Source organism: Pterocles gutturalis, unplaced genomic scaffold, assembly GCF_000699245.1.
Source record: "Pterocles gutturalis isolate BGI_N339 unplaced genomic scaffold, ASM69924v1 scaffold49785, whole genome shotgun sequence".
NCBI classification, from domain to species: Eukaryota; Metazoa; Chordata; class Aves; order Pterocliformes; family Pteroclidae; genus Pterocles; species Pterocles gutturalis.
The window spans coordinates 5987-19050 of record NW_010142696.1 but is presented as its reverse complement, the minus strand read 5'-3'; the positions used below and the strand labels follow the sequence as shown (position 1 = coordinate 19050).

Genomic DNA, 13064 nt, shown 5'->3' with positions numbered 1-13064 from the left:
CGCTTTCCTCCAGTCCTCAGGCACCTTCCATGTTTCCCACGATGAAGGTAACTCATGTTGAGCTACTTGTTCACTTTGACACCTAAATCTTTCCCAGATTTCCTAGTGCTTGCAATGACACAAGTCCTTCAGTTCTGCTTCCTTAGCCTCCACATTTGCTTCTTTCATTTTGTCTGTACTGAAACCAGAAAGTTCCAGTTGATCCCAATTTTCCATAGGATTTGGTCTGCCTCATTTGACTTCAGTAAATGTTTTCTCCTCTAGTTTCTCTGGACCAAATGAGCATATTATTACAAATGCATGTACCCTGCTGCCAACAGGAGCAAATATTTTTTCATGTCTCTGGAATTTGGCTCGGGTTCAGTTTTTCTCCAGTGAGATGGTTCCCAATCAGTAACGCAGAGTGTAATAATGTGATGAAGACAGTTTAAACTAAAGAAAAATGAGCTCTTCCAAATGCTGAGACCAACTGAAATCCCAGCCAAAGAACTCTGTACTTATCTTTTTGGGACATACTCTTTACTGAGGTTTGAGATTACAGAAAAGAAATGGCTATTGGGATTTTAAGAATCAAAAAAAACATATAATGTTTACCTTTTTTCACTGGGTCAAGTACCTGAAATATCTTACGTTGAGTTTCAATGCCTTGAGCCTGTGAAACAGAACAGAAACACAAATGAATTATTAATAAGTTCCGAAAGATTGAATGACAAAAAGGTATTATCATCTTTGTGATCAGGCACTTGTCCAAGGAGTGTACCCCAGGTTAGGACAGGGGAAGCTTGGTAAGGTATTAAAGAAGAAGTGGGAAAAGAGTTAACATGTAAAGATCAGGCTTTTTTTTTTTTTTTTTCCCTCCCAAGCAGAAGGCAAGCTAGGCATTCAGTATTTGGCCTGATTTTGAAAAACTCAGCAACTTGTGTTCACCTTGCAAGCTGTTGGGTGCTCAGCATGACAAAAATTATTTAAATCAAATTCCTTTCTGAAAGTAGGAACATAACATTAGACTCCACTGTTTTCATCTAGGATTTTTACGTGTTTGTCAATTACAATGAGGCTCACGTTTTCTGAATAGTTATGTAGGACAGCAATAATGGAGAAGTGGTCTTTTTTAAAAAAGATCAGATCTTACACCAACTATTCTGACAATGACCTTTTAATAAACTTAATCCCCTGGTAGCTGCTAGGCCAGCTAATGCTGAGTACTGAATCACACATTCTGAATGGTAGGAAGGGGCACGACACAGCTTTACAAATATTGCCAGCACAAGTGTTTCAGAGCTGGGGCTTGATAACAATCCCAGAGTTAATTAAAAAATGTATTGCCTGTTCCCCTAGAACATCCTGTGACCCTTTCCTTTCTCTTCCCAGCATTCTACTCGACTGGAAAACACAAGAGAAAATGTTTTAAGGGACTTGGCAAAAATCTTGTTCAATGAAAATGCAAGTGAAACAGGTACAGCTGAGGGAGTGAGGTGTTAGTAGTTTTCGAAACTGAAGAAGAGCCGGCATAATCTCCAGCTCCAAGGCATATTCCTTGCCAGAAAGATCTAAATGTATCAAATAATATATTAATTTTACCATTTTTTCCAGCCCCTGACTTGTCGATGTTGATACTTTATTAATGGATGAAATAGACCATAAACAGCAATGGGCATTCTATGTCAGCAGCTTTTGGTGACAAAATTGCTTGCCCAAAGTTACAGTACCTGAATAAAATTGTCATATATCAGTCTCTGGTCAGAAAAAGAGCATGTTTCTACCAGGATGAAAAATACATTTTTGCTTTCATGACTTCTGTTCTTAGCAATGCTGTGAAAGTGTTCTGATGTTTTGTTTTTTTTCTGCACAGAAAATAGTATGGAACCATTTTGATTCATGAGGGAGTATTATAGCTACGGAAAAAAAAAAAAAAGAGTTGCAAATAACATGATAATCACAATGCCAGAAGGAACACATGTAAGCAAGCTGCTCAAGACTGAATTCCTTCTGCTGTTCTGTTCAGCAAATATTTACGAACCTGGACACAAACACATCATATTGACAAGGGACCTCACTTCCTACTCAGTTTGACTTGTTTATTTTTAGTCTGGGAACCTGGAGAGCCAGGCTTTCTCAGTAATATTAATTGCCACTGCTGTTTTTCCAGTGTCGCGGCTTCTGAAAAGAAAGACTGGCATAAAACGCAGAAAGCTTGGGAAGCACTGGTCTACCTATTGAACCAATGAAAGCATTAATAAAGCAGCCAGCATTATGATGTTTATGTACGTAAAAAGAATATTTCTCATCAAAATATTAGTGTGATTTTTTTTTCTTTCCAAACACAGTTGCTTTCTCTAGGCAACAATAAAATATATGGTTTTACAGCCATACAGTTTTCTAGTCTGAACATCAGCAAAGTGCCATTGAGGGCTACGTACATGGATGAATTTCTGTCAAAACCTCTACTGTACCTGTGATATTCGTTGCTATTCACCTTTTTCAAGTAGCTTTAAGTACTTCCATCAAGAACAAAACCAGAAATTTTGGTAAGTCTATTGATCTGATAACCTTAATTGGTACCTGAAGTAGATCCACATGGGAAAACACATAATCAAGAAAAGAACAAAAGGAAGAAACTTCTTGCAGGAATTGTGAAGTACTGTTCTTTTAAACTTATTTGATAAACTCTTGTTACTTTCTTTACACAGTAACAGTATCACTCTGACCTGTTTTGCTGCTAGTATACATCCAGCAAAAGCAATTTACTTTGTTGCATGGAAGATGAATGAATGCAACTAATACAATTTAATTGCATGAAAGATGTCTTTGCCTGTGCTTCAGAACAGAAATAACAGAACAGGACCTAGTGAAGCTCCAGCTAACTGATAGTTTTGCAATGTATTCTGGTGTTCATGGGTATTGGCAGGCATGGTGTTGCAGAAACAGGCTCTTCTGTGGCCAAAGCCGTGTTCAGTCCCAAACACACTCATCCTCTCCAAACACAGGCATGTGATGGAATGGGCTATGTACCCAGAGGCATCTCTGCTGGAGAAGCCTCCTCTTCATTGTTTATTAAATTTGTGACTCATTTCTAAAGTGCAGTCACTTTTAAAATAGGGAAGTTTGAATAATCACCTAGAGCCTGTGGTTCCACAGTCTCCTAAGATCTCCTAAGGGCTTCCTGCTACTGAAGCAGAAAGTCTCTTTTCCTTTGTTCTTTGTCCTGCGTCCCTCATTCTTAACCCTACCACTTTGATCCCTGCTGCTGGCATTTTCCTCCATCCCTTAAACTGGCTCTGATGCTCAAAAAAATGGTTTTGTGAGCTGATTTAACTCATTAACCCAGCAGAAAATAATCTCATTCCTTTTGCGGGTTTGTTTTCTATCAGATTAATGTGTTAAATCAGGTCATAGCAGGGAATGAATATCAGAGGGGTATAAATGGAAGGAATACACAACAAGGAATGTGGCAGGAAGAGAGGAGGACAGAAAGTGGTTGTTAGATGGTTCATCACATGGTATGAAAAGTCTGTTGGGATGAGGAATATGCTAATCCACTATTTAGTACAGACCCTGAAGTAATTAAGTTTTAACAAATGCTATTCTGTGAGTTCTGTATGCTCTTCTCAAGTGTTTCCAGGAAGGCATTCCTGCCCTTCTTTGTCCTTGGATGTTTCTTTTATGTGTATTACCACACAAATCTACCAGGTTTAAAGACTGAACTAAATAGATGAGAAACAATACCCTAACTTTCTGCAGTGGTCTTCTGTGTTTGTCTGTGTTATCTAAAGCAGCATTACATCACTCCAACACTTCTTCTGAGTTTGAAAGTCCCCTGAAATGACAATTATCCAATAGGGTTGCAAATCAGAAGTTTCAATCAGAAATTACTGCCCCCCAGGTGGGCTGAGTGAGTGGACAGTCTGCCCAGACTTCACCTTCCTTAAATACAAAGCCTTGTAGCTTTGCTTAAACTCTTGATGACAGTGGGACTGGGTGGAACTGTTGGACTTTGCACAAACGTGTTCTCTATATAACTTCTCCAGGGGCAAGTGCCTCCAGGGAGAGGCAGAGCACATAAAGGAATCCCTGGCAGCTTCCTTCACCACAAGTGCACTCACCAGAGCTTATCTGACTACATCATGTTTCAAACTGTCATCTCTGAAACTAGAGCTAAAACTCCAAATCATGCAATTTGTCAACCAGCCCCGTCATCTGAAATGCCTATCTGCATGTTTTGCAAAGTGTTACAGGGGTCGCTTCAGTTTTACACACTCTTAGTACATAGTCCTGGTACTAGTTTCCCCTTTTACTGTTGTTTGTTTACTGTATTTATGTCACAAACAGGAAGCAACAATTTACAAGAACTATTATTGTTGGCTAAGATTCATCCATAAGCTTTCTAAAAAGTAATACACTCACGAAAGTTTGTTTTGCTTATCTACAGGAAACATCTTGAGCAATATTATGGTAATCACAGCACCAAAGAAATAACCACCAAATAAACATGGACAAAAAAACATGTTTCAATTTATTCTTTTCAGCAAAACAAGGAAATACAGATTTCAGGAAAACAACATGTCTCATTACCCTCCAATGAAAGCACTTTGTTAAATCTGGGGCTGTATTTGCCTGTGAGATTAGAAACAGGCAACAGGGTAGTCTGATGGTGACAGCACTTAGCACCAGTGTGATGACTTGCCTGTATGCGTGAGAGGACACAACTCCTGAACATTCTGAACTGGGTATCTGAAAATATGGCTGACACCAGTGTATGTGGGCATGATACTTCTTGTGCTTAAAGCTGGTGCTCTCCTCGTGACCCTCTGTCTGCTTACTCAGCTGTATTGCAGAACTGGACAGGTAGAGAGCCACCTTCTTTTGGAACAAAACCAGCACCTTCTTGACAGTCTGGGTTAAGCTATAGGGAAAAATAATACTATTGCTTTGCACTGTGCATTTGGGCTGTATCTCTACAGACTACTAATTTGTTAATTACTATTCTGACCGCCTTAATCCTAAGGTTATTCAAAACAGAGCCTGTTAAACCCTAGTGATTCTTTCCCAGTGGCATTCAGGACAGAGATGTAAACAGACAAGAAAAAGTCATAGCATACCTTAGTACCTACTTTTAGCTGGTGTGCAACAAGATCACAGGAGTCTGGGCTGTCAGAAGTTTGGCTGCTGTGAAAGATGAGCATTGCTTTGTTTCATTTCTAAATTTGGAGATTGCAAACAGTATTTTGCAGCATTCATTCCAACCATTAGCAGGTGTTTTCTGTAGTAACCCTAGTTGTAGAGATGTAAATGTGTTTTCCACATGCCTGTCTTCCAGATTCACATTTTAATTTTACAGACCTACAGCTAACCTGCAAAAACTGGGCATCATCACCTGTGATCAATTCAGATGGCACCTCCTGCTTCTACTGAGGTTTCTTTTAGTTCTGCTTCACACACCTTCTCCCTCTTCCCCCAAATCCTCTCACAGAACATAATTCTCTTTGTTTCCAGCAAGCCTTCTCCTAGATCTCTAATCATGCATCAAGATCTTGTGTCCCTTTTCATTTCCTAGCAGTTCAGCACCTGTTGTGAAGCTCAGCTCTTAATTTCTACACTCTGGGCACCTAAAGCTTGATGAGATTGATCCAACCTATTACTGTTTCCCCCAGAAATGTACAAAAGCTTTATTCCCTAATAAATAACCATAGGTCCACAGATGTTCATAACATATAAATCATCTGCACTACTGATCTTGCAGTCACTCACAGTCAGCACTGGCACAGGAGGAGCAGATCATGTTTAACAGATGTATTGTTTGGTCAACATACAGATTCTTGCACTGCTATCAATTACCCTGAACTTAACCCACTTGGCTAAATGGAATCAGACTAGCCTCTCTCATGGTTAATGAAACCAGGTTTACAAAAAAACAAACCAATATGCCTTATATTGTGGCTAGCTTGCTCTGAAAAATGTAGGGCTGAAAAAAACATATTGATTTAAGTGATGCAACAGACTAAGCTTCGTACCAATGCAGTTTCGTTTCTCCTCACGAATGTCAGCTTGGGTAGATACAGAGCTCTACTTCAATGAACTGACTATTAAGGTTTGGCTATAAGATTTGTATGCAGTCTTTTAAGGAGTGTTAAATTAAAGAGTGTGACTATTAAAAGTCTAATTTTAGTAACATTTTTAAAATTTACTCTGGCACTCTTCATGAGGTGCAGAGAACATAGAATAACTTGTGGTATATCTGAATAGTTCTAAGTTACCTGGAATCCCAGTCTAACACATCAGAATTCAGGACCTTGGAGTTCTCCCTGGCTTGCTGTTTCACTACTTTCTCGTGTTCCTTCAGGTACAGATGATAAGAAGAAACATCACAAATTTAGTTTACTGATTAAAGAAAACGATTACCAAATTTATTATTGCTATAACCCTATCAAATATTATGTTTTGTCACAGTAGGATGAACTGAGGCAGAAGAAAAGGAATAGAGGGGACTTTCCTTACCTCCTCAGTATGAAAGCAGTAGTTCAAGAGAGCATCACAGAAATGCTGTCCTATTGACTCCAAATCTTTAATGTCAAAATGGGTGCTTTGTCTCCAGCCTGCAGCATCAGCATCAGCATCAGCAAGACAGAAGTGAAAATGTCAGTCATCCTTCTGAACTGCTAGGTATCTGTGATATTTCAGGATGGTGGCTGACTGCAAACTCACATTATCTTTCACTGACAGATGCTAGACATGTCTATGACTGCCGGCGTTCTATACGGATAATGTTACAGATCATTATTCTGCCTATATGAACACATCTATCCACTCAGAAGGGTTAATTATAATGCATAGTTAACTGATTCCAAAATTTCCTAAAAATACAACTGGCCTCAATTACTGCTTTTAATTTGCCATCCACTAATGTTGTTTCATGATAATGCCAGTGGTGGTCTGAAAGGTTACCAGGTGAATGCCCTAGTTTAGAGTTTTTTCCAACTCTCATCTTAAATCATCATGCATTTCTACCCAAGAAGACAGAACACCAACAAGGGGATTGTAGCTCAAGCTACCATTTTCCATGAAAAAACAAAAGTAAAGGTCTTGTTTGATAATCCCTACTAAATAGCTCCAGGGAATTGCCTCACCCAACTTAGAGCCACAGACAGAGGCCTCCAAAGTGTAGCTGTTGTTGACACCCATCTTCCACATCACCACTCGACCTGTGCCTTGTTTGCTCTTTCGTACTCTGAAATGGCAGTCTGGGAATGAGAACTTAAAAGACAGGTACAGCATTAGCCTTTGAAGTAAATAGGAAGATGCAATAATTTAAAAAAAACAAAACTTGCAGGGTTAAAATGAATTCTTATCTACCAGGTAGACAATTGTGAGTTTTCACTCTACTTGAATATTGCACAACATAGCTCAGAGCATACTGTTATTACTGGTATAATGGAGATGTACGTGAAATAACAGCTCTTCGATTAAAGTTTGTCTGACCTTAAGGATTTCTGAGACATCTGCAAATAATTTAGTATGTGGCTGTACTTACCGTTTCTAAACAATCCTATGTTAGTTGAGTCATCACAAATCCTGTTCTATACCAACATGCATATTTACTAAAAAGTTGGAATCTGAGGAAAACAGCATTAGCTGCAAGTATGCACTGACATCTAGTAGGATAGTTTGTGTGTTGTTTTATTCCTGAGCCTTGGCATCATTTCTGGTTCAAAAGAAGCTTACTGCAGTCAGATTTTGCTGGAAAATGACATATTTTAAAAGCTATAATTTCCTACTAAACTTTTTTTGTTTTCCTAAGTGAAATATCTTACACAAACATGGTGATTTTGACACAATTTTCAACAGAAGTTTTCAAAAGGATTCAATCTGGAGAAACATTTTTCTTCTTTAGCTTCGTATTTGCTTACTTGTTTGTTTTTAATTCTACAATATATATAATACAGATGCATTTAATGTAGGAGTACACAAAATTTAATGTTAGTGTTTGATGTGGTTAAAACAATGCTAGCTTGATATTCCGTTTTTTTTTCATTCTTTTAAAAAATTTTTTTAAAAATGCTAACTTGATGTACAAATTCAGCATGATACATTTTTGAGTGCTGGAATTTCAAAGTTAAAATTTCATATTCGTACAATTTCTAGTTAGCCAATTTAAGATTATATTACTGGGTGGAGTGCAGTCTTTTTGTAAATGTGATACCTCAACAAAAAATTAGGGATCCCAGAAGGTGCTTGAATTTTCAGGTGAGTAAATTTCTAGCAAGATATTTGCTTACCTTATCTGGGCAGCTCTTGCTCAGCAAGAATGGGAAGACACGTGGATGCACATCTGGTGCTTTTGATTGCTTCTTTCTCTCACAACCATACATGAAGACATTTTGTTTCCTGTTGTGACCATGGATGTCACAATACAGAAAAACATCACGTTCCCCCATCACTCTGTAATATGGGATGACATAAAATACTTTATTAAAAGTGGGGAGTTTTTTTCTCCACTTCAGAAGTAAGTCTGAGCTAATATGTTACACTGAAGCTCATATGTAACCTAAAGCACAAGAAATCAATACAAGTTCATACTCTGAGCTCTAAATTAAACCTTTAGGGTGCTAGATTAAAGTGAAACTGCTCAGTTCCCTCCAGAATAAAACACTTGTCACTGCACAGAAATAAGGTTATGAGTGTATGTATCATCAGCCTTTGTCCATGTGTTTGCTCCAACTCTCAGGGCTCAGTTACATACATCCAGCTCTGTACCTGTGTACATGAGCATACTGTACAGCTGAAACCCACTATTTTTATCTGCTGCTCTTTCACTCTTGCACGTGTTGAATAATACATGCTGTACAATTATGAGACTAAAGCATAAATGGCAGCAAATACTCTTTCCTTTATCAAACGGGAGAAATCAATTTCTATGATGTGCCAAGATTATGCAATGTGTTATTGCTTAACTAACTTTTTAAAGAAAATTTGCAGGTATAGACACATCGGGGCTTAGCATTCCCCACCCCCAATGCCCAATATGTGTTGAAGCAGAGCTCTACAGGGAAGATGTGATGGCACCACAGCTTGTCACCTGGGGCTTTACTCTGGGCAGGAGTTAAAAATCCACTGTGGAACTAAGAAGAAAGCAGTAACAAACAAATCTGTCTCAGCTGACAGTAGCTGAGTATGAGGCTGAAGGTCAGTAGCACTTCAGCAGATATAATTAATATTAATTACAGGGCACTCACAAGTGCAGGCTGTCTCCATATAGTAAGACAGAAAGAGGAATTCCCTTGGAAAAGAAGAGGCACAGTGCTCATCCTCTGAAAGCTAGGGATCTACATGCCACAACATTCAGTTGAAGGAACACAGATCTTATTTAAAACAGGTTGTAACTAGATGAAAAACATTAAATATACTAATTCTGACACTGGCTTTTTGCACAAGGGTTTTGTTTGTATTAGTTTGCTACAGAAGTTAAACCAGAGGGATTTAGTTTACTAGCTGAAAGTTTAGTTTAATACCCGAAGGGTTAGTTTTATATCCAGAGTATCAATGTCTCTGTGACTGGAAGTCTGCATAAGAAATCAAACATACTTGTAGCAAAATATACAGCAAACCGGGTATCTTTGCTGTCAAATGGACATCTGGGATCTATTCTGAACCTAACTTCATTCTGGTACCTGGTTGTATGCCAGAAAAGAAGAAAATGAAACAAATAAGGAATCTAATAAGTAGACTTTAGCAGAGGATAGTCAGGAGAAATCTGCTGAAAATGTTTGATGAAAATTATTTTACTTTGGAAATACAACTTATTACCAGGAATGGAGAAAGGATATTAAAGGAAAACCTGTGCAATACCGAAGAAAAAAATAACCCACACTGAAATGCAACTGGACAGAAACCAAAAGTCAGACAGGCTTGGGTATGGGCAAAGATGTAAACAATACCAAAACAACAAGGGACATAGAGAAGTCATACTAACAAAGGAACAGTGGAAAGGAAAAACATCCCTTCTAAAGCGAAAGAAAATGAGGTTACCTTTTGATCATGTTTCGGGTATACCAGATGGAAGGATAAAATTTCTTCCCATTAGACCTGTATTTGCGGTTCAAGTCCTGACCTGTTAAAGAGCAGCGGTGATTTCCCACAATCACACCATCTGGATTCAACATGGGCACCACTATGAAGACAAAATTGTCCCGCAGGAATTGAGCTTTGTCTGAGTCGCCAAGAATGTAATCCAGAAAGCCCTTCATTATCCAGGAACTGTTAGTTTCTCCTGGATGCACCCTCGCGGTTACTATCACAGCCTTCCTCTTGGTGCCCTTGCCACTTTGAGAGGGGTTGGTGATACTTAAAACATACACTATGTTTCCTGCCAGTGAATAGCATAAGATGTGAATCTTGCAGCATCTGGACTTCACTGGATCTCTAGAGATGGCCATCAGGTATTCCTGCAGGGTGGAGTAGGTGTAAGGATAGCAGTGGGCAAAGTAGCAGGTGTCTCGGTCATGAGGGAACTGGAACGTCCAAGTGAGTGAGAAATATTGACGTCCATCTTGGCCCGCATTGTTTTTGTAATACTTAATTTCATTTCCAGTCCTTCGCCAGCCAACCTTGTGTTTCTTAGCATCAGCTTCTGAGTACAACAGTGGCCGCAAGCCACGTTTATATAAGCTGTTACGCTTGGTAAAGTTGACAATAGTGAAGCGATACGGCATCCCTGCCTGCGTGTTGCTGACTTGGAAATAGTACCACTGCGTGTGTCTGCTTGTGTAGAGGTCAGTGCGCAGGGTCAGCTGGTACTCAAATTCATTGCTGGGGGGCAGAAAGATGACAAACAGTTGTCATGCTGGTTAGACCTAGAGTATGATGCAGTGTCAAATAACGCGGACTGCCATGAAAAAGCACCCTGCAGCGAATCAGGTGCAAATCTGATTTACACTGTCATAAATCAAAGTCTACGCAGCTGCCAGGAAAAGATGCCTGATCGCACTGAGTGTGTCAATAATGCAACTGCTGTCTTCATTAGGACTATTAATAATAACTAGGACTTCTAAAAACATTCCCCACACTATGCTTTAAAAGGAGGTGCTTAAGAAAAGCTGTTGAGTTTGTGTGGCTGATTATCACCTATAGAAAATGTTCAGTGCTGTGGAATGGCTATCAGATAATTTCAAGTGAAGGCTACCTGAAACTGCTTTTGAAGGTTATTCAACTAATGTAAAACAAGTTACAGACCCAGAGTAAAACATCTGGGTCAGAAACTGATAGCAGGCTGCTGATAATAAGAACTCTGATAATAATGCCACCTTAATAAAAGGAGAAAATATTAGAAACTTACACTTTGACCACCTTCTGCAAATTCCCACTTTCAAACCGTGCTTCGAAGATCAGTGAGTTGTCCTCTTTCTGACAGAGGATTTGGTTCAGGGGGGAGAGACCTCTCAGTTGGGAATACGTAAAGCGGGAGTTTTTGTTAGCTAGGGCAAGAAGCAGAAAAGATGTCTTTCATTTCAGTCCAAGTCATTTTAGGGAATACCTGCATCCTTCTGAAAATTCCTTCTAGAAACAGATAACTGCACAGAGATGAACTTCAATGCTTATCTTAGGTAAGTGTAAAAGAAATTGTATTAAGATTTTGTTGCCCATTCCCACTTAACCTCATGGATTTCAGCCAGCCTAAGATCTGACTCTGTCTTGGAGGTGCCTGTGTGAGCCAAGGGCAATTCATACTCTGTACTTAGGCAAAGCAACTGAGTTAGGTGGAAAGACTCTAGGACTCAGCTCCCTCAGGTCTTTTCACCAGTCAAATGGGCCACTTTCTCTACTCAGAAATCTTATGTAGCTGACAACTGTTTCCACCAGTTTGTTTTTAAAACTCTGTATTCAGTTATTCTGGTCTAGAAGTAAAAAAGATGATGCCCAGACCCAGCAGCAAGCACTTTTATATTGCAAGTGATGTTTTCACATCACTTTTAGTGTGCAGTTTGAGCCTGTAGCTCCTTTTGCTCAGTTCTGCTATCTTGTTCACTGTTCCTCAGACAAGATGCTCACAGAGGCACGACTGACCTTTTTACTACAATCTTCGTTACCATAGCTCATTAAAAATCAGAATTTCTAGATTTGTCATCAGCAAAAATTTACTTTTCTTGTTGGGAAGTTGATTAGATTCCAGAAAGTTTTTTCCAACAAGGTGTGGAGAACTGGGTAATAAAACCTCCTGTCATCCCCAAATTGTATCCACAAAATAGAGAGAGAGGATGCATCTCTTCTGCTGAAAGCTGGGAGCCCAGAGATCCTGCTGCAGCGTCAGTGTAGCCATGCTGGTGACTCTGTCTGAGCCCAGCTGCATGAGCTGTGCTCTGATGGTTGTGTAAAGGCCAGCCCAGGGAAAAGGAGGACAGGTGAAAACTGCAGGTATTCTGGGCTGGAAGCATGTACTGTGAGACTGTGGGTTTCACACTGCCAATATCGAACTTACCGTCTTATCTGACAGAAGTGAAATCCCCTCCTACATAACTTTCTAACTGGTAAAATGAAGGATTTGTACTGGTAGCCGGACAATGATCACAAAGCTGTTATATTGTTAGCTCCTGCCTTCTTGCTTCTCTCTGTCTCCTTATTGCTGGATCCCCCTGAGGAGAAACTGACACCTTACCATGCTGTCAAATAAGGGGGACTGACCCTGTACCATGCAGCAGGGTTAAAGCTGCACAGCAGCCCCCCATTCAGATCAGAGCTGTGTCTGCTCTTGCTTCACTGGGGCTGTGCTAGAGATTTATCCTGCAGCAGTCTGTCCGTCTTATTCTCTCCTGTAGTGATATTAAAGCTCTGACAGTACTACTCAGGGAAGTTATGTAAAGCCAACATTGCTAGAAGTATTTTTTTTAATTCCTTGAATCACTGTTGCCATATGCAAAAGATGCCATATTCAGTGTATTGTACTTCATGACTGAAGTTACTACAGACTCACAGGGGTTTTCACTAGAGAAGGACTGTTAGCTTTGCCGGCTGGGATACCCACTCAAATAATTACTTTTCATTTAGCTGAAATGTCATTCTGAGTTTATCTACCT

At 39.5% G+C, this 13064-nt stretch overlaps 1 protein-coding gene across 1 annotated transcript in view; it reads right to left on the bottom strand.

Moving 5' to 3' along the window:
* Window positions 1–594: 594 nt before the first annotated feature.
* AGBL3 (ATP/GTP binding protein-like 3) overlaps window positions 595–13064 on the bottom strand; it is a gene marked incomplete at both ends in the record, with an annotated part of 16389 nt that continues 3919 nt past the window's right edge. The window contains 6 exons of the mRNA XM_010084457.1: window positions 595–652; window positions 6496–6593; window positions 7125–7251; window positions 8274–8436; window positions 10024–10803; window positions 11330–11468. Coding sequence (XP_010082759.1) covers window positions 595–652; window positions 6496–6593; window positions 7125–7251; window positions 8274–8436; window positions 10024–10803; window positions 11330–11468 — 1365 coding nt within the window. The remainder of the gene's footprint in view (window positions 653–6495; window positions 6594–7124; window positions 7252–8273; window positions 8437–10023; window positions 10804–11329; window positions 11469–13064) is intronic.